Source organism: Hyla sarda, chromosome 4 (assembly GCF_029499605.1).
Source record: "Hyla sarda isolate aHylSar1 chromosome 4, aHylSar1.hap1, whole genome shotgun sequence".
NCBI classification, from domain to species: domain Eukaryota; kingdom Metazoa; phylum Chordata; class Amphibia; order Anura; family Hylidae; genus Hyla; species Hyla sarda.
In genome coordinates this window covers 52,195,647-52,217,868 of record NC_079192.1, presented here as the reverse complement: position 1 = coordinate 52,217,868, position 22,222 = coordinate 52,195,647, and the positions used below count along the sequence as shown (strand labels likewise).

General features: G+C 44.8%; 1 protein-coding gene across 4 annotated transcripts in view; it reads right to left on the bottom strand.

The window, feature by feature from the left end:
• Positions 1-20,534, bottom strand: part of ADAM9 (ADAM metallopeptidase domain 9) — a 269,190-nt gene extending 248,656 nt beyond the window's left edge. Inside the window, exons 1-3 of one of the 4 annotated variants that reach the window (XM_056570919.1) lie at positions 20,337-20,534; positions 19,046-19,461; positions 1-14 (exon numbers count right to left, since the gene is read on the bottom strand). The exon at positions 1-14 is cut by the window's left edge and continues 81 nt beyond it. In XM_056570919.1, the coding sequence (XP_056426894.1) occupies positions 1-14; positions 19,046-19,103 (72 nt within the window). In that variant the 5' untranslated portion in view covers positions 19,104-19,461; positions 20,337-20,534. The remainder of the gene's footprint in view (positions 15-19,045; positions 19,462-20,336) is intronic. The other 3 variants (XM_056570916.1, XM_056570915.1, XM_056570914.1) reach the window with 3 other exon arrangements.
• Between the last annotated feature and the right edge of the window lie 1,688 nt (positions 20,535-22,222).

The window sequence follows — 22,222 nt, the reverse complement described above, 5'->3', positions numbered from 1 at the left end:
CGATGGGTCCAGGCCTGCCGTGGACAAAAAGCACAGGTAATAAACGTTAGAGATACAGGAACACTTATTTCATCTGGTACAGATGCAGAAAATATAGTATAAATCAGAATTTCCCAACCAGTGTACCTCCAGCTGTTGAAAAACTACAACTCCCAGCATGTGCGCACAACCAGAGGCTGTCCATTCTGGTTCATAGATGGGGGTCTTGAGGCTGCACCTTTTACTGGGTCAGTGGTCTAGAAACTGTGGAACTCCAGATGTTGCAAAACTACATGCTGGAAGTTGTAGTTTTGCAACACCTGGAGGTCCACAGTTTGAAGACCACTGTACTAAATGTTAGGTGCTAAAGCATTTGTTATAGTAATCTGTGGTCTGACAGGACTTGCTAAATAGTAACTAAAGAACAATTGGTTTTTTGAAAGCAAAACGTGTCTGGGCAACCACCCGGGCAAGGGCAGTGACATACTTATTATACTGAAAAGGTGGCACTGTTATTAAACAGTCTACAGCAGGTGGTGATGGTCCCTCCTAAAACAGTAGGCCTCAGCCATTGATGTACATGCATATTTATAATACAGTATAATGTAAGTGGAGCCGTGCCAGAGGTTTCACCCCTCACCCAGTGACTAATACAACTGCTGTCACCCACCACAAAGCTGAATCACCCAAAATAGTCTGACCCCCCCCCCCCCCCCTGTTCCCACATACACCCTGCACTCCTCCTCTGGCCTGGACTATTCAGGGACATGTGTCGGTCTGCCGTGGTGATGCTGATCCACGCTCTTACAATGCAGCCCGTAGTGTTGTCACACGAGCCAGAAATATTCAGGAGGAAACATCTAGGACATGATAAATGGCGTCCTGCACTGCTGACTCTACTGCTATACCAATTCCAAAGAATAGAAGACGACGGCGACAACACAATGGGAAAATTTGTGATCCCAGGATAAAAAAAAATTAAATTTTCAAGGTCCAAACTTCTAAACAAAAACTGATTATTTTGGTCCATCTTCAGAGACAACCCCTTTCAAAAATGATCAGATGATCGCCACAGGTCACTGCTCAACAGTGGCCACTGCAGGGAAAATGTAGTATTACATGGAGGTAACTGAAGACACCCAGTGACTGACAAATACATGAGAACATTCAATCATCGTAAACCTCTATAAATGTTACCGTAACCACCAACCATAATCAGTTTGATTTTAACTGCAAAAAAATGTGTCAAGTTACTTTTACCTCAGCAAGAGGTGTCCACAGCTCTGGATGAAGCAGCTTCTCTTCTCTTTTGCCAGCATGATCTCATGCAACATTCACCATTGGCATGAAACTAAAACCTTGTCTTTGTATGTATTTTAAGCTAAGAGCTAGTCAGGTCTCTCGCTTAACAAACAATTGTGGTGACCTGGGGTGTTGCGATGGAGGGTGATGCAGGGTGTGATGGTATTAACCCTTGATTTGTCTTGACGCCAGGGTTTGCTTAGTATAGGAGATCCTGCCGCCAACCGGCCCACAAACGGCAGGGATAATAAATGGAATGTCCACAGCAGATTTTATGAGATAACTGGAACTTTTACTGAACATTTTATGCAAACAGTCTTTATAAACATACAGTCTCTCTTCGGAGGTAACCGGGATGCAGGTTCCTCACAGGCTTTGCTAGAACTAATAGTCTTTATATTTAAGCAGGCCACTGTGCTACTAATTGTATGAGTTGAGTTGAATAGTAGTCACAAGGATTTAGTAAACATAGCTTTATAACTCACGGTTCTAGTGGCTTCTGGTTCTTTAGGCTTTGGCCTAGTTGAGATGAATTGAGATATGCTGATTGTGCTTGGCTTGATGTCCAGCAGGAAGAGAGCAGAAACCAAGAGAGAGAATTTAGTGACTACAGTCCCTTATATACCGTACTAGGGGGGCTGGACTAATCCCATTGATTGCAAAGCCTGTAAGTCCTGAACCCAGAGAACTCTGGGTACATGACATGACATTATCACATGACCCTGGAAGGTCCTAAATATCAGTACAACCATTACAATACATCACGTGACCTAGGTAGGTCCTATACAATTGTACACTATACAGAAATACATTTCTATGAGGCGACCAAGGGGTAAGCCCTGCAGGAGAGCCCTGTGGAATGGAGGGACTCTAGCTGAGGGGACTTTAGACAGGGACAAGACAAGGTCCTGTACCAGGACACCACAAACCCCCTTACTTAAGATGAGTCGTCCTTGACGTAGGTCCCCTGAGGTAGAGGGAGGGAATGGCCATAGGGCCGGATGCAGTCCTGAAGCATTAATACAAATGTCCAAGTCCAGGCTGGTGATAATAGAAATGAAGAAAATATATATAGAGAGTCTCTGTGCATTCAGGCAATGTCCATACATGCTCTAAAACTGATACACGAACAGGATTGTGGGAATTTATTCATGAACAGGATAGCGTAAATCCCTATTTACAAACAGGATGAACAGTATAGGATGAGCATATTTTTTTTTTTATACCTTTTGAGTATCTCCATTTTACCTTATTTTATCCATTTACTGACTATGCATGAAATTTAATTGTATACTAGCTATAACATCCGTCCATAGCTGAAAATTTTATTGACATTAGACACTTGATGTATGTCTGACATTTAATCCTGAATGACATATAGATTTGACTGTAAGCATGTATGATGACGGTAAGGCTTCTACATACTGTAATTAATCTCACTGTTATTATATATTTTTTTCCTACATTTAATACAATACCACATATTATTTCCATTTGTTATACACTGGTTGCTGATTGGGTTGCCTGAGGCTTTCTGCCCAATGCCTTAGCTACTAGGGTCTATCGGTATTACACACTTACCCCTAGAACTCTTTAGACCTAGATAACAATTAAGAATACTGTTACCTTACTGGATACATGTATTTTTTAGTAATCTATAGGTATACCTTCTTGCCAGGAAGAGCATCCTGAACACGTAAAGACAAAAGAACATATTAGTGCATGACACTTGTGCATAATAGTGGTATGGACTGATATGGAACATTGCTACAGTCCCTAAGACTCAATTTTTGTTTGTTTGTGAGATAAAGTTATATACCTATTTTTTCTTGTGAGCATAGGTTACAAGTTATGTGACTGAGTTATGTGTACTGAATTCTGAATGTACACTAATTTTATTAATGTGAAGTCAGTCTTGGTATCTGATTGGTATGTTTCTTTGTTATGTGCTAGTGAAGGGTGGCATTTATTGTTACTCCCAGAGGAACTGGGAGGGCACCTTTAAGTAAGCACTATAACACCTGGAAGAGGTATATATATATATATATATATATATATATATATATATATACCATATTTTTTTTTTTCCATACAGGAATTTTGTGCTTGTGTACAGGAATTTTATACTTCTGTACAATAATACCATTTACATTGTGGACATTTTATGTAACCCGACATTTTATTTGTTTGAAACACAAAGGTTACATATTAACAGCACAACACTCGAGATATCCAGGCCATATTCACCTGCTGTTTAAGTGCAATATTTTGTGCACAAAAATATGTTATCATTATATTATTTACATAAATGGTCATGAAAGGCTCAACAGTCCACCTACATTAGGAGTCCTGAATAAAACACGGCTATGCTTGATGCCAGGTGCAAACTTACTAGGATCTCCTCGGGCAAGGAGTCTCTCGGCCAGGGGCCGGGCACAAACTTATAGTGGTTACATTGCTCAACAGGTGAACTTCTTGGCATAATCCTGCCAGGCACTTCATCTTGAAACTGGTTACAAAACTGGAAAATCTGGAACAAAATAAAGGTACTGGTGTACCACACAGTTAATGGCAAGCAAAAATGATGACTTTAGAAGTTAGATCTTCTTGCTTCACAACTTCCCCTATCAGCGTGCTTCCTACTTTGTGACATATAGTGGGGAGCACGAGGTTGGGTTTCCCTCATGGGATTTAGTGTCCCAAGAAACAATTGTGAGCCGGGATTGTGCCACTGATGGGTTCACAAAAACGCTCACAAAAACATTAACGGCAGCGGCTGAGGGCACTGGGACTACAGTTGGTGCCAGTTGGTTCGGCCTCACCTCCTTGGGTGGAGTAGGCCGCGGCACATCAGTTGGTGCCTGATGATTAGACCACACCTCTGGCTCTGGAGTAGGCCTAGGCACATATGTTGTTGCCTGTTTATCAGGCCTCACCTCCTCAGGGGGAGTAGGCCTGGGCACCTTCTCTGTTAAAGATGATGCTGAACTGGACCTTGACATGTACTTGGGATCCATGATGGGCATCTTGTACACTTCCTCTTCACAGGCTGTCTCTGGAAACCTCATCGGCCGAATTCCGTGGGGATCTGCATCACAATCATCGGACGGAAAATAAGTGAATGGAATCTGTGTCGGGTTTTTGGGCCTAGTTACGGCTGCAGCCCATTCACCCCGCAGACTCTGGACTGGGGTGTACTCCCCTCGCTCCAGGGAGTGGTATCTTTTGGGCAGGTAGTCCCGCTGAACGGCCCTTCCGTTGACCAATATGGTCCCTCCATGCCGGCAGTCCAGGAGGGTACCAAAGCCTCTTGCTCGTTCGAATTTGATCACTGTGGCGCGTCGGCGCTCTAAGGGTGGCTCACCCTCTTGAGGATAGTCCAGCATCCTGATGTACATAGCTTCCAGATTTTTAGTGTCCCTCTGCTGCTCCACCTGGACTTCATAAGGAAGGCATTTCGGCCCGTATCTCTCCCCATGCTGGGCCTTCAACTTCTCGATGATGCCGGCGACTTTGGCCTCCCTGCGGGCCCTTTCGGCCTCAGCTGTAGGGACTGGTGGATGGAACTTCCCGGGCTGGGGAAGGACGTGGTCCCGCATATACTGTATAAGCACAGGCTCATTGTCTGGCTGGAGCTACTTGGGACAAGGGGACCTCTCTCTCTGGGCTTGAGGAAAAAGAAAAAAACGGCTTCAGCCGGAGTACTCACATCAGATTCTTCTGTAGGAATCTCGGTCCAGGATCCCCATGTCCTGTGGTGAGGGGACAGTTTCACCGGTGATGCCGTCGCTGATGCCTCTCGTAGCGGAGGCAGGTTGCAGGCCTCCTCAGCCCCAAGGAACAACTGCTTCAAGCGGTCAGCGAGTTCCTGGAATAGTTGCGCTGCGGCCACGGCAACTTTCCGCTGACTCGGCGCCATCTTAGGACTCTTCTCACATGTCTTGATGGGCTCCGCCATCTTCATAAACCTAGCTGCCAAGAGGTCTGGCTGCGTGGCTTCTTTTATATGAGGCTCCCACAAGATGGCCACCAGCCGAAAGGACATCATCGGTGCAGTTCTGACTTACTTTCCCCCCGGCAAACACAAGCAAAAGATAACAGTTCAACTTTGGCATAGGACCAGCTACACGATGTCCACGCCCAGGGGCGGGACGCAGACCAGCGCAGGACATTTTGGCGTGCTTCTCTGGTTCTGCCTTAACCCTTTCAGGTACGGTCTGCAGCGGAGCACGTAGCATGGCTTAGTTCCTGATTTTACACATGGCCACAATACAGTTTTCTTCACCTCCCCCCTTACTTTTTCTTGCGCCCCAGCTAAGCACAATTTCAGCAATAAAGTCCTGTACACTTATGGGCGCAATTTCAATCACTACTTGCGATACTTCTGGACAGTTCATAAAACACATTCCTGCCTAGGGGGAGGACTATGGCTCTTGCAATAACAGTATACACCTGTTTTCCTTTGCGGGTGGTCAGGGTAGCAAAGTTATTAAAGGCACACACCCGTATCCTGTTCGTAGGATGCCAAAAGCTATGTGGTGACCTGGGGTGTTGTGATGGTGATGCAGGGTCTGGTGGTAGTAACCCTTGATTTGTCGTGACGCTAGGGTGCGGTTTGCTTAGTATAGGAGATCCTGCCACAAACGGCAGGGATAATAAACGGAATGTCCACAGCAGATTTTATGAGATAACTGGAACTTTTACTGAACTTCTTATGCAAACAGTCTTTATAAACATACAGTCTCTCTTAGGAGGTAACCGGGATGCAGGTTCCTCACAGGCTTTGCTAGAACTAATAGTCTTGATATTTAAGCAGGCCACTACTAATTGTATGGGTTGAGTTGAATAGTAGTCACAAGGATTTAGTAAACAGAGCTTTATAACTCACGGTTTTAGTGGCTGCTGGTTCTTTAGATTTTGGCCTAGTTGAGATGAATTGAGATATGCTGATTGTGCTTGGCTTGATGTTGAGCAGGAAGAGAGCAGGAACAAGAGCAGGAACCAAGAGAGAGAATTTAGTGTCTACAGCCCCTTATATACTAGGGGGGTTGGACTAATCCCATTGGTTGCAAAGCCTGTAAGTCCTGAACCCAGAGAACTCTGGGTACATGACATGACATTATCACATGCCCCGGAAGGTCCTAAATATCAGTAAAACCATTACAATACATCACGTGACCTAGGTAGGTCCTATACATTTGTACACTATACAGAAATACATTTTTATGAGGCAACCAAGGGGAAAACCCTGCAGGAGAGCCCTGTGGAATGGAGGGACTCTAGCTGAGGGGACTTTAGACAGGGAAAGGACAAGGTCCTGTACGAGACACCACACAGTAACCAACCACGGCCTATTTCAACAGGTGCAGACATTCCACAGAGCGATGGAGCTTCACTAAAGACAGTTTCACGTAGTCACATCCATATTATGGTAGCACTGGAACCACTCTCCAATAATAATATAATAAAGTTAGATTCAGTAGAACCAAGGAAGATCTGGGGCATACAACCATAACATAAACCGAACAAGCATTGTAGATGTTTTCGGCAGTGGACAGGGTTTGAAAATGACCGGTTTGCAGGTATATATAGCACCATTAATAGCAAACCGTGAGACACTGCATGTTCTCCTTCCTTTCTATCATAGACTGCCGTAGCTTTTTCAGCAATAAACTCTTCTATTGGATTAGACTAGATGGGCAACACCTCACTTACCACACCCATCTTTGAGCCTTGGGCACCCATAACCTTGTCAACGATTCAAAGATTGTCCTTCCTTGGTACTACTAACAACTACACACCGTTTTGGAGATGCCCTCAGCCAGTCATGTCACCATATTAATTTGGTCCTTGCCAACGTCACTTAGATCCTTAGGATTACCCATTCCATTACAGAGACTTTAAGAGCAGACTGTTTTTTGCTGCCTAATTTTGAACAATGTTATTCAAATTTCTTTAAAGGAGTAGTGCAGCAAAAAATAACTTATCCCCTAACCAAGGATAGGGAATAATTATAGATTATGGGGGGGATCCGAGTGCTGGGACCCCCCGTGATCTCCTGAATGGGACGTCGTCAGTCTGCCGGAAGCGGCTATTTCAACCCTCGCAGGAAGGCGGGGCCGACAAATCCCCCCCCCCCCCCAATGTATCTCTATGGGATACATGGAGTGGCATGTCGAACGGCACTCAGTGCAGGGGGGTCGGCACACCCCCTTCCAGCAGACTGCTGGGGCCCTGTTCAGAAGATCGCGTGGGAGTCCCAGTGCTTTGGATAGGGGATAACTTATTTTTCACTACAGAACCCCTTTAAAAGGGGTATTCCCAATTGTATTGTTGTTCCAAAAACAATGCGGAGGCTGATGATTGGCTGTGCAGGGTAGGAAAATACACAGCAGCAAATACACAGCAAAATGTAACTTTTTTTTTCCAGTTTTTTTTTTTTCTTTAATTTGAGTAAAATTTTTAAATAATACAGCTGGAATACCCCTTCAATGTTATGGCTAATCAGTTTAGATTTTTTCCATATGATTATTTACAGAGTAGTCACCTAGGTTTGAACTTTCTTCCTAGCCAAAACTAAGGCCATATTGCTAAAAAGACATCTCATTACTTAGAAATGCGGTTCTGGGTTAATCCAGGCTGGCAAGTTGTGTGAGATTCTAAGGCCCCAAACCAACAGCCCTTGTGACTCCTAACACCCAGCGTTGTCCACACAAGTAATCCTTTCAGACACTTGCAGTTACGGAAATATTTAAAGTTATTTTCTTTCGGTCTTGAAAAGTGCGGACAAGTCTGTTAAATGAAAGCCAATGATGGGCAAGACGAGAGGAAAAATAAACTTCAGGTCGTAATACTGCGGTGCCAACCAAAGGGGGACACTGCCCGTGCCAAGATGTACCTGCACTGCAGAGCTGTCCTACTTATAGACATTGTCTATTTATAGATGGAGGCACGTTCTGCTTTCACTCGACAACCATGCTACCCATGAAGCTGTCTAATGCTGGTCATAGATATTCACTACTACTGTCCCCAATGTGACCTGCACCTAATGTAGGGCCAATGGACACCAAATCATGGATGCAATGCATCCAGCACCTCGGCCACTGAGGTGAACAAGGCCTCTGAACCCAAGAAATCCTTGGCACTGCCATTAAGCACAATCATAGATGACTGGTATCAGATTGGTAGGGGTCAAACCTAAGAATATTCACATATTTAGACACATTTTGCCATGGACTGAATGCAGAATGCAGGCGTGGTTGTACATTTGTTGAGTTTATGAGAGTTACAAAAACTGCCAAAACAAGCAAACTTTATACAGTCCGCTATTTACACTGACCAGTTCCAGTGCCAAGTTCCAGCGATCGGCCACAGCTTCTGCCGATGGTCTCTTTTGGTAACTAGAAAGGACACTTTCTCCACTACTGTTCTGGCTTCGCTGATTCTCCAGTTAATGTTCATTGTGCCCTAGCTTTTCTTGATGTGCTTCTACTGTTGTGTTTGACTCCTGAATTTGTTATGGACAAAGTTAATGCCTTGTCCTTAGCATTGTCTGCTTGGTACCCATTCTACTCCTGTCTCTACTACCCTCTCGTCTTCTGGTCTGTTCTATTCATAATCAATGTCCTGGTGAAAACCCTTGGATTAGTGCTGGGCGGTATAACCAAAAATGTATATCACAGTATTTTTCAAAATTATGGTGGTTTCACAGTATTTAACGGTATTTTGGGGAAGGGGGGAGAGGTCCTCAGTATAGTGTCAGTCTAGTTTCCTGCGCCCCTGCCCAGAAGTCACGTCCCCTCCCAGCTCCTCACAGTCAGTTCAGTGCGACTCGTACTACAGTTCCCAGATACGCTCTGTGGCCGGACGTTTCTTTACGCCATCACGCATTGGAGTTGGTTGCTATGGAAACAGTATTGGGGTATGTGAAAAATTAATATTGTAAAGAAAAAACACACCGGTATTCGGTATGAACCTGTATACCGCCCAGCACTACCTTGGATCATATGAAACCCATCGACTCTGCACCCAAGTCTAACCAGCTGGAATACAGCTTAGACAGTCCAAGTTCCTGTATATTTTCTTAAAAGAAAACATTGGATAATGTGACTACATGTCACTGGTGACTGGATGTGAGCTGTTATTCCTGTAGGACAGTAAAAAAGCTGATATTATCCTAAATGTTACATGAGTAATGTTCTCTGTAAAGGGATACGAGAAGTAATATCTGTGATAAAGAAGACTATAAATAATGTGGTGTTTCCACATACAGAACAGCAATTGGTACATCTATATCTATATATATCTATCTATAGTTAACTGGACAATAATCTGGAAGGCTGAGTTCACATAATTTTTGTCAGTATTTTTAGCCACAAACGGAAGAGGAACCAGCAATGAGGAGACTTGGTTATCCTGCCCCACATCTCTACTATCTCTTTTCCGTCAACCTACGTGTGATTTTTGTCTGATGATCTACAAATATATCCCTTATCGCAGCCGCTCAGGTCTATATCTCTAGATCTTCTTCCGTGCTGCACCAGTACTTAGATGCTCTCCCGCAAACTTTTGGTCTAGCTCCTATCATTTACCGGTTTACTCATACCTTGGTAATGTTGTAGTAATGTTTATCATGTTAAGTGACCGCCCTGCAGTCATGATCACAGATATAAGCCATGTTCGTACACATACGCGTTCACTGAGCTATCCTGTTACTTTTTTCCGCCCGTACTCTCACGTAACCGAGTGGTTGATATGAGCATTATTCATAGATCCCCATTATATATTGAAATGGCTGTTTAACTTTGGGTAATATTTCTCCTTGAGGAGAACACAAAAAGGGGCACCGGAGAGTAAGCTCTTCCTGGGAGACTTCAACTTTTACATCTTCTTGACTGGATGGGATTTTAGATACATCCCTTCCCCCTAAACTTACTCCCAACCGATTATAACCCCTTTTTCCCCAAAAAGGACACTGACACAAGTTGTGGAAAAATTGGGCCGTGTGGCCCATTTATTTAACAAACAAATAAATAACAGTTAAATATGTTATACATATAAACATAACCAAAGTTCATTGGAGGGCAATCCCCTCCCCCAATCAGACTTGTGCACCATGCTCTTACCCCTGGCCACGACCAGGGGCACCCAGATAACCTTTTGCACCATCCTTCAAACTCCTGAGGCCCAGAACCACCAATTGAACAATCTCAAACATTTATTTTTCAAACTACTACCTCCCCCGGGACCCTTTCACACGTCACACCACCTATCGCTACCCAACCAACCAAACAACAATGAAAAGGGGTGGGTGGGCGGGACCTTCTTCCTGCTTACACACGCCGACTGGTGAGTACCCTCCCCCATAGCAACCCCTTATATACACTCCCCCCTCCCCTCCAGATGACCTCCCTGTCACCCCACTTTCAAGCCACCTGCTGCCGTCCCTTAAAGGGACAGCAGTAAATTAACCCCTTATACCCCCATTACCTTGCCATCCCTTCTGTAACCCAAATGACCCCCTATTTCATATGGAAGGGCCACTAAAACCCCCATCAAGGCGCCACTACGCCAAGGGTGCCCCCGCTCCGTTTGCTCCCATTTTCCTAGTGGAGCATGAAAGGGCCTATAAGTCTCCACAGACCTTTTCACCCACCCAAGGAGAAAAATTACTTCCTCAGTCCCATGCAGGAGACTTTATTAAGGAAAAAAGTCATATATGCTACCCAAGGGTAGTAGGGGGCCAAATAACATTAAACCCCTGGGCCTTGGCCTGGGGTATAAGACCCCTTATAAACACCCCCTAAAACTTAAAGGAAAACTGTCAGCTTTCTCCCCCTGCACTAACCAGCGGTACTGGCTAGTAGTGTGGGGGACGCTGATCAGTTTGATCCTTACCATGCCCGGATCCGGCGCGAAGTTCTGCAGTAATCTTCTATTTTTGGTATATGTAAATGAGGTGCTAACTGGCACCGGCCGGGCTAACTGGCACTGTGACATCAGTGTCGCTGGCCGCAGCACCGCCCAGCTCATCAATATTCCTCCCCTCCCTCCGCCTCTCCCTCTTCTCCCCACTCTGTAACGAAGAGAGAGGGAAGAAATATTGATGAGCTGGGCAGCGCTGTGGCCACCGTCACTGACGTTACAGTGCCAGTTAGCCCGGCCAGTGCCAGTTAGCACCTTATTTGCATATACAGAAAATAGAGGGTTACGGCGGAACGGTGCGGCGGATCCGGGCACGGTAAGGATCAAACTGATCAGCGTCCCCCACACTACCAGACAGTGGAGAGGAAGCTGACAGTTTTCCTTTAACTTTCACTGTGTGCTGTTGAAACATGTGATCCCAACAAAAAATTTTAAAACTGATACCGGAGTGAGCCAGATTGTAGATATAGCGTATTGGGGAGTGTACACTCCCTGTATGAAAATTAAAGGCCCTGCAATGGCCGCTATATTAATTATCCACTCTGAATATCATATAAAACGTCACTCATTTGCCGCCTCATACGCTATTCCTAACCTCAATATCCGGGGGCGAAGGAAGTCCAAAAAATCTGGGGGGGCATTGGGGCGTCAAAAAAAAGCCAGAGACATAAAAGGGGAGGGACTAAAGGGGGCGGGGTCACACAATTTTGCATGACAATACAGGCTCCTCATCACAGGTACCTTCAGGAAGCAGTGAATTCAAGGGATAGGTTTGCCTACATAATGTGGTAACACCTAAAATATAATTGCACAAATCTAACAGCAGCCATAGGAAAGCTGAGTGAAAAATATTATTGCAGCCATATTTTTTCCACCCAGCTTTCCTAGACTTCAAAACAGCCAAGTTTGCCTACATATGTGGTAACACCTAAAATATAATTGCACAAATATAACAGCAGCCATAGGAAAGCTGAGTGAAAAATATTATTGCAGCCATATTTTTTCCACCCAGCTTTCCTAGAATTGAAAACAGCAAACTTTGCCTAAATATAGATTACAACATATTTAGGCAAACTTTGCTGTTCCGAAGACAGTCTAGGAAAACTGGGTGAAAAAAATATGGCTGCAATGATATATTTCTCACAAGTATCATCATTCACTCAACTTTCCTAGTAGAAAGCTGAATGATGATTCTGATTAGCAGAATCATCATTCAGCTTTCCTACTAGGAAAGCTGAGTGATGATGATTCATGTGAGAAATATCATTGCAGCCATGTTTTTTTCACCCAGCTTTCCTAGACTGCGTCTAGGAAAGCTGGGTGAAAAAAATATGGCTTCAATGATATATTTCTCACAGGAATCATCATTCACTCAGCTTTCCTAGTAGAAAGCTGAATGATGATTCTGATTTGGCGGTGTCAATATCTATATCTAGCCCCAAGGCGGCAAATGAGTAACGTCAGAGATGTCAGCAGAGAGCACTGTGCTCGTGATGTCAGCAGAGAGCTCTGTGTTCCAAAAAGAAAACCATTTCCTCTGTAGTATTCAGCAGCTAATAAGTACTGAAAGGATTAAGGTTTTTTAATAGAAGTAATTTACAAATCTGTTTACGTTTCTGGCACCAGTTGATTAAAAAATAAATAAATAAAGTTTTCCACCGGAGTACGCCTTTAAAATTAATGTTGTGTTAAAATAGAATAAGGCACAAAATAACTGTGCAATAATTTTTACAGACTACGTAAATAACCCATATGTGGCACTAAAACTTTTCCTTTTCCTTAAAAAAAAAAAAAAAAAAAAACATCCATAGTAATACAGCTTCATGCACATTTTGGGGTGGGTAACGTACCGAGCCTTTTTTTTGTGGCTTCACTATTGTTTATGTGCCTGTTGGTGCTGCGCTGTCTTCCTTCCTGATGTAAACTCCGGCCTCCGTGCAGCCACGCAAGACTCCACCCACCAACGTCAAAAAATGCGGGCTCAAAATTAAACAAAAAAGCCTCCAGAGTACGGATATTCATGGTGCGGCTTAGTATTTTTTAAATTTTTTTTTTTTTTCTGAGGAGGGTGGATGGGTTGTTGCGGGATAGTTGGGGTGCAGCTATTTAGTGCAAGGCAGGCCAGGCAGGGTGTCACCCGATGTGGTACACCTCCCCCCCCCCCCCCCCTATCACTTTCTAGCAACACTACTGGTAATAAAGGGTAGATAAAGAACTTTGGCTATTAACCCCTTAAGTACCAAGCCCATTTTCACCTTAGAGGGGTATTCCAGGCAAAAACTTTTTTTTATATATATATCAACTGACTCCGGAAAGTTAAACAAATTTGTAAATTACTTCTATTAAAAAATTAATCTGCACAGATCACAACATCTGAGGGGTTAATGGGAGACATCGGCGCGATTGCGGATGTCGGCCATTACCGGCGGGTCCCCGGCTGCTGATAGCAGCCGGTAACCTGCTGTGCATCGGATCAGTGCTCACGGTCATACACAAGACGTAAATGTACGTCCTGGTGCGGGAAGTACCGCCAAACCAGGACGTACATTTACGTCTGTGGGCGCTGAGGGGTTAACATAAGGGAAAACTTTTCTGCTTTAAAAAATACTTTTGTAAGCAGGTTTCCTGGGTTTTGCTTACATACGATTTATTCATTAAGGTCGTGCGACTATTTGATAAATAGGTTGCACGTAATTGTCATATAAAAGCCATACGTTTGAAAAGAATGATAAATCTCCTAAGCGACCAATAGATCTGTGCCAGGATTCCCAGGCTGGAGGGGCAAGCTGTGCATAACTAGCTTGCCCCCTGACTGGTGAGCAGTAAGAGGTTAAGAAATATACAGGCAAGGTTTTTAGCCCCCTCCCCCGCCTGTAAAACTTGCAAATGGCTACAGTGGTATGTCCCATGGGGGGGGGGAAGGAGTGCACCAATCAGGGGTTTAATAGTTTCCCGGGCTTTCAGAGGCCCTCCCCTGGGTATTTATATCTGTGGTGCCTCCCTTCCCCCCTCAATCTGCCCAGGACCCGGAGTTTTTGCCCTCCCTCCCTCCCTTTTTTGTATCTCTGTTTATTGTAAGTCACAGCTTGGCGGTAAGAAGACGGTGAAAGCGGGGTCAACCCGGGGTAGACCTCCACACAGGACGGTGTGGCAGCACCTCTCGGGTTGGTAAGAAGCCAATCGGTGTCTTTGTTACAGTTAAATTGTTATTTATATAAGTAATTTTATAAATAAAGCTGTGGCCGGTCCCCACCCACGGAAAAGTTAAATTGTTGTTGTGTCAGTTATTATTTAAGTATTTATTGTAGTAAGGGGGAGGGGTAGTTATAGCCTGCTAGGAGCTAATTGTGTCTCAGCAGTCTTGGCAGAAACCCCATTCACTTGCACAGAATACGGCCTTTCCTCAGAGGTGAAAAGATGTGACCTGTACGGGACAATCCCATCACATGGACAATTCAGCTCTGCTACATCTCTGTACATGGTTATCTATAGGTCCGGAAGATCTCACAGACCTGATAGAACAATCCCTTTACATCAGTGGTCTCCAAACTGTGGACCTCCGGCTGTTGCAAAACTACAACTCCCAGCATGCCCATTCATGTCAATGGGATTTTTTTACAATCCGTTTAAATCCGTTTGCACCCGTCTGCCCTCATTTCTGTTTTTTTGACGGCAGAAAATAAGGCACATGCAGTATTTTTTATTCCGTCAAAAAAAACTAAGAAAAAACAGATACAGTAAATTTAACATTGAAGTCTATGGAAAACGGATGAGCCTTTAACCCCTTAAAGGGTAGCTCCCACCAAGTACTATATAATCTAATATGTCCCTACCTAGTAGTAATCTAGCCCTAACCCCCTACCTGGCTTCAAAAAATTTTTTAATCGCTTTAATAGAGCACATTTAGTGCTTCTAAATCTTCTCTATAAAGCAGGGCAGGATGCCTTGCTGGGTGCTTGCTTCTGCCCTCACATCGTCTATGCATGAGTGTTTTATTTATCTAATAGGGTGCCTCCAGCTGTTTCCTAGCTACAAGTCCCAGCATGCCATGATTGCTATTAGCTGTCAGGCCATGCTGAGAATTGTAGTTGTGAAACAGCTGGAGGCACCCTATTGTTTAATGTCATAGTGTCACAAGAATGCCTCCCGCGAGCCCGATCGCTACCATCACCGCTAGCGGGGTCCCTGTGCCCACTAGCGGTGTCAAATGTGCCCCGCGATCGCTACCATCACCGCTAGCGGGGTCCCTGTGCCCACTAGCGGTGTCGCAAGAATGCCGAGCGCGGCTCTGTTCCCCGTCCCTGTCAGCTGTCAGGGTACGGGAACAGATTTAAAAGCCTCGCGCACGGCTAACGTAGTACTGCGCAGATGCAGCACTACGCAAATAGCATAGGGCTAACGTAGGCAGCGCTAGGAGCCTGGCGTTAGCCCTACGCTATTTGTGTAGTGTTGTGCATGCGCAGTACTACGTTAGCTGCGCGCAAGGCTTTTAAATCTGTTCCCGTACCCTGACAGCTGACAGGAACGGGGAAGAGAGCCGCGCTCGGCATTCTTGTGACACCGCTAGTGGGCACAGGGACCCTGCTAGCAGTGATGGTAGCGATCGCGCTCGCAGGGGGGGACATTCGACACTAGTGGGCACAGGGACAGGGTAACGGGGTGGGCGGGCGGGGCCATGCGCGAGGCCAGTGGAGCTGGCCAATGCGCGCAGCCCCAGCTATCAGCGTGCTCGCTCTCGCCTGGCTTAGATTTGCAACAGCTGAAAAGCAAGAGGCTGGGGCACACTGCTCAGGGCATGATGGGAGTTGTAGTATTGCAATAGAATATATCGCAACAGATTGAAGAAAACTGTTTAGGGTAGGATGGCAGATACAGTTTTGCAGCTACTTGTTGAGTACCATCACTAAGGGCATGATAGGAGCTGTAGTGCGCCCTTGGTTCCTGAGCACTGTACAGTGGTCCCTCAACATATGATGGTAATTAATTCCAAAGGAACCATCGTTACTTGAATCCATTGTATGTTGAGGTATTCGTGCAATAGTAATATAGGAAGTTATACTCACGTGTCCCTGCCGCTCCGTACCGTCACCGCTGCCCTGGATCGTCGCTTTCCATCGCCGCCATCACATCCCCGGGGTTTCCCTGCCGCTCCGGACAGTCGCCGTTGCCCTGTATCGTCGCTCTCCATCGCCGCCATCACATCCCCGGGGTTTCCCTGCTGCTCCGGACCATCACCGCTGCCCTGGATCGTCACTTTCCATCGCCGCCATCACATCCCCGGGGTTTCCCTGCCGCTCCGGACAGTCGCCGTTGCCCTGTATCGTCGCTCTCCATCGCCGCCATCACATCCCCGGGGTTTCCCTGCTGCTCCGGACCATCACCGCTGCCCTGGATCGTCGCTCTCTATCGCCATCATCACGTCGCTGTGCACGGTGCTCCTATTGGATGACGGGACGGCGTGCGCAGCGACGTGATGACGACGAAGGAGAGCGACGCCCATGCAGCGGAGCCCAAAGAGGACGGTCCGGAACGTCGGGGACAGGTGAGTGACACTCACCGGAGCACAAAGGGCACGTTAAACAGCTATCGGGCAGCAGCTGAAGCAGTCTACGCTGCCGGATAGCCGTTTATGCGATGGCCCCGACATACAAAAGCATCGTATGTTGATGCTGTCTTCAACATGCGATGGACTCTGAGAGGCCATTGTATGTTGAAATGATCGTATGTCGGGGCCATCGTAGGTCAAGGGGGGTCACTATACATATAAAGGGGTGAAAATACCATATCAGAGAATAAACAAGAGAACAATGAAGGGGAAACAGAGTACAGGACAGATTGAGGGCTTAGATTCTACAGTGGGGGGAATGCTATTAAGAGCATGCTGGGAGTTGTAGTCCTGCAACAGATGGAGACCCATACGGGTGGAGAATCATCACTACGGGCATGATGGGAGTTGTAGTCTCACAGCAGCAGCAGCAGAGCCACCAGTTTGGAAATGCAGCTGATGGGAGTTGTACTCCTGCAACAGATCAAAGTCGACCTTGAGCCTTGACGCAACCTGAATGCTGGGAATTGTAGTTCCACAGCAAGCAGAACATCTGGGTTAATTATCAATGGCTATAAAATACAAGAAAGTAGAAACAAATTAGATTTGCTGGAAGAAATCTGATACACTGTAACAAACAGCCAGGGAAGAGGCCATATTGCCGATACGGTGTCCAAACTGTGGGCCTCCAGTTGTTGCAAAACTACAACTCCCAGCATGCCCTTGTCATTACTCAAATCGGATCGATTTTGGGCTCACAATCTAAATTTATCAGCATGTACTACAACTCCCATCATGCACGGATGGGAGCTGTAGTTTTGCAACAGTAGTGGAGCCATAAATTGGGGAGTACTGCTTATTAAGTGATACAATTGTAACAGCTTTTAGCTGTCAAGGCATGCTGGGAGTTGTAGTTTTTTAACAGCTGGAGAGTCATAAATCAGGCAACTAATGTAATGCTGACATCACTGGTAAACCGAGGTGACAGAGCGGAATAGATCCCTGTAAATCAGTGGTCTCTAAGGCTGCGTTCACACGGCCGTCGTCTAGACCCTTTCCGTTCTCTTCCCGTCAAAATTAAAAACGGACTTTAAAAAAACTGACAATAACGGATGAAAACAGATGTTATCCGTTTGTATCCATTTTTGTTCAGTTAATAAACCCCCCAAAAATATTTTTTTGTCCTGAGCATGCTCAAAAGTAAAAATGGATCAAAAAACGGATTGAAACAAACAGATGCAAACGGATGACATTAAAAGCTCATCCGTTTTCCATAGACTTCAATGCTAAATTTACTGTATCCATTTTTTCGTCTGTTTTTGTGACGGAAGAAAAAAAAACTGCATGTGCCGTTTTTTCTGCCGTAAAAAAAAAATGGAGACGGGTGCAAACGGATGTAAACACATTGTAAAAAAAATCCCATTGACATGAATGGGATTTTTTTTTAAACCGTTTTGAATCCGTTTACAGCCTGCAAGAACAGAACCAAAACGGGGATAAAAAAAAAAAAACAGGGACAGACGGCCATGTGAATGCACCCTAAAAGGCTGCGTTCACACGGTCCATCTAGACCAGTCCCGTTCTCCCGTCAAAAATAAAAAACGGACAATAACGGATGCAAACGAATGTTATCCATTTGGATCCGTTATTGTTCAGTTAATAAACCAAAAAAATCTATATTTTTTTTGTTCTGAGCATGCTCAGAAGTAAGAACGGATTGAAAAAACGGATGCAAACGGATGACATTAAAGGCTCATCCGTTTTCCATAGAATTCAATGTTAAATTTACTGTATCCGTTTTTTCTTCAGTTTTTTTAACGGAAGAAAAAATACTTCATGTGCTGTTTTTTCTGGCATCTAAAAAACAGAAATGAGTGCAGACGGGTACAAACGGATGTAAACAGATTGTAAAAAAAATCCCATTGACATGAATGTGATTTTTTTTCTAAAAAATCTTTTTTTAATCCGTTTACAGCCTGCAAGAACGGAACCGAAACACGGGGATAAAAAAAAATGGGGACAGACGGCCATGTGAACTGAGGAGCTCCAGATATTGCAAAACTACAACTCCCAGCATGCCCGGACAGCCGTTGGCTGTCCGGGCATGCTGGGAGTTGTAGTTTTGCAACAGCTGGAGGTCCACAGTTTTGATGGACACGTAACAAACTCTAGGTCAACATTCACTGACAGCAAACACAGATGGTGAAAAAGTGATGATCAGAAAGTTACAGAACTTCACTATATATATATACATATATACACATACACACAGTATATAGATACATAATGTCTTACCTAGGACCAGACAGCAGGTGGTGAGCAGGACAATCCCAGAGTAGAGGGTGGCAGCCATAGCTGATGTATACACTGCAGTCTCCCCCTCCGGATCACTGATGCATAGTGCAGCACTCTCTACTCCAGAGCTGCAATCACTCTACTATATATACAATCTATTCTTTTTACTGATCCGCCCCCTAAAGTTACCCCCAGTTTGTGACCTCAATTCCTCTGGCTGTCCCCCCTCCATAGGTGGAGGATGATGATGATGATGATGATGATGATGATGATGATCCTGCCTCACTTCTCCCGAAGTAGTGACACACACTGCACTCAACCCAACATGAGGCTGAAGTTGGTTTCTTCTTCGTCCAGTTTCTTATACATTACTATGACAAATAAACTTTTTATCCTCTTATTCCTCTGTAGTAAATCTGTTTTTTTTATACATAAATGTTAAATATTATTTGGGAACAATCAGATGAATAAAAATAAATCTAGATTGTTTGTGTTTTTACTGAAAAAAACAATATTAAACAATGGATGAAAAAATATGCATTTTGAATAAGTAACTGAGGAATTTAAGGGGTTAAACGCTGTTGGGCCACTGACTTAAGGGTGAAAATAGAAGGAGAAAGGGCCCCTCCATAATACCTAACTGTATCCAGCCTGGCCCAAACTGTGGATTGGCAAGAAAACAAGTGCCAACTTTGCCAACTATATACATTTTTATAATTTTGAATAAGTAACTGGGGAATTTAAGGGGTTAAACGCTGACTTAATGGTGGAAATAGAAAGAGTAAGGGCCCCTCCATAACACCAAACTGTATCCAGCCTGGCCCAAACTGTGGATTGGCATGAAAACAGGTGCCAACCTTGCCAGCAGTATACATTTTCTACATTTTGAATAAGTAACTGAGGAATTTAAGGGGTTAAACGCTGTTGGGCCACTGACATAAGGGTGGAAATAGAAAGAGTACGGGCCCCTCCATAATACCCAACTGTATCCAGCCTGGCCCAAACTGTGGATTGGCAAGAAAATAGGTGCCAACCTTGCCAACTATATACATTTTTATAATTTTTAATAAGTAACTGGTGATTTTATAGTTTTAAACGCTGTTGGGCCACTGACCTAAGGGTGGAAATAGAAAGAGTAAGGGCCCCTCCATAATACCCAACTGTATCCAGCCTGGCCCAAGCTGTGGATTGGCATGAAAACAGGTGCCAACCTTGCCAGCCGTATACATTTTCTACATTTTGAATAAGTAACTGAGGAATTGAAGGGGTTAAAAGCTGTTGGGCCACTGACCTGAGTGTGGAAATAGAAAGAGTAAGGGCCCCTCCATAATAACCAACTGCATCCAGCCTGGCTCAAACTGTGGATTGGCAGGAAAACAGGTGCCAACCTTGCCAACTATATACATTTTTAGCTTTTTTTTTATAAGTAACTGGTGATTTTAAAGGGTTAAATGCCTGTAGTGTCCCGGTACAGGACCTGGTCCTTTCCCTGTCTAAAGTCCCCTCAGCCAGAGTCCCTTCATTCCCATAGGGCTCTACAGCAAGGCTTACCCCTGGTCACCTCATATAAATTGTATATGGTTTAATATATAAAGATAATATAAATGTATAGGAAATATATATGTATAGGACCTTTCCGAGGGTCACGTGATGTACAGTTGTAATGTATACTTGCTTAAGGACCTTCCAGGGTCATGTGATGTACCCAGAGTTCACTGGGTTCAGGACTTACAGGTTTACTGACCAATGAGCTTAGTCCAGCCCCTTATTATATAAACAGCTGTAGCCACTAAATTCTCTCTCTTAGTTCCTGCTCTTAGTTCCGGATTATCAAATGAGCACAAACATCTCAACAGAAATCTCAATTCATCTAGGCCAAAGCCTGAAAGAACCAGCAGCCACTAAACCGTGAGTTACCAAGCTCAATCTATCAAATCCTGTGTGATTACTACCAGCTAGAATATTATAATTAGTAGCACAGTGGCCTGCATCATAGCTCATTGCTTCAAAGTCCCAGCAAAACCTGTGAGGAACCTGCATTCCGGTTGCCTCTTAAGAGTCTGTTATGTATGAAGACTGCTGTTGCATAAAATCTTCAAGTAAAGTTCTTCAGTTTATTCATAAAGTCTGATGTGGACATTCTGTTATTTTCCCTACCGATTCTGGGACGGTTGGCGGAAGGACCATTAACACTAAGGAAACCTCACCCTGGCGTCACGACATCTAAGGGTTAATACCACTAGACCCTGCACTTACATCACAGCAACACCCCAGACACCACAACTCTCCTGGTTCACCACAACTCTTTTGGCATCTTACAAACAGGATACGGGTGTATGCCTTAAAGAATTTTGCCACCCTGACAAAAGCCATAGTCCTCCCCCTATTCAGAACTGTGCTTTATGAACTATCTAGAATTATCGCATGTAGCAAACACCATTGCACACAGAAGTGTACGGGACTTTACTGTTGAGATTGTGCTTAGCTGGGGCGCAAGAAAAAGTAAGGGGGGAGGTGAAGAATTCTGTGAGCTTCCATGCCTGAAGGGGTTAGGGGCCGAGGGGAAGGATTTCTTTCCCGAACCAAACCGGAAATCCTCCGGGCGCAGTGAAAATTCAAAAGCTCCGGCAGCTGCGCCCGCATCCATATAGTGCACCTCCGTTGCAAAGACTCTGCAAAAGCCAGAAGACGAATCTGGGCAGTGCAGCTGATATTGCAGACTCCAGCAGCAGATTGCACAAGCCGCTGCAGCACACCGTGGTTCATCTTAAAAGGCCAGTGTAACCCTAATTGCCCTAATTGCCACACTCAATCTTCAAGACAGCGCATTCAAGCTTCAAGACAACCCACTCAAGCACCAAATCAGCGCACTCAAATTTTCTTAAGGGGGCCAGCGTACCCAATCAAGTTTCCAAGATGTCAGCACCTACAGCATCATCACCACCACCTGACCAACAGGATGGAGGTGCTCCTGCAACCCCGCCAGAGGGGTCACCAAAGGCTGCAAGGAGAATGTTGCCCTCTTCACCTCCAGCTCAACGTTTAAACTTGGCAGCTCCTGTAGCCGCACCTGTCTTCTTGGGGAATCCAGTGCTCCCTACCTATAATGGGGATCCTTTCACCCTGCGAGACTTCAAGGAGAAGATACAGAGTCTCTTTGTTTTCTATACTTTTCCC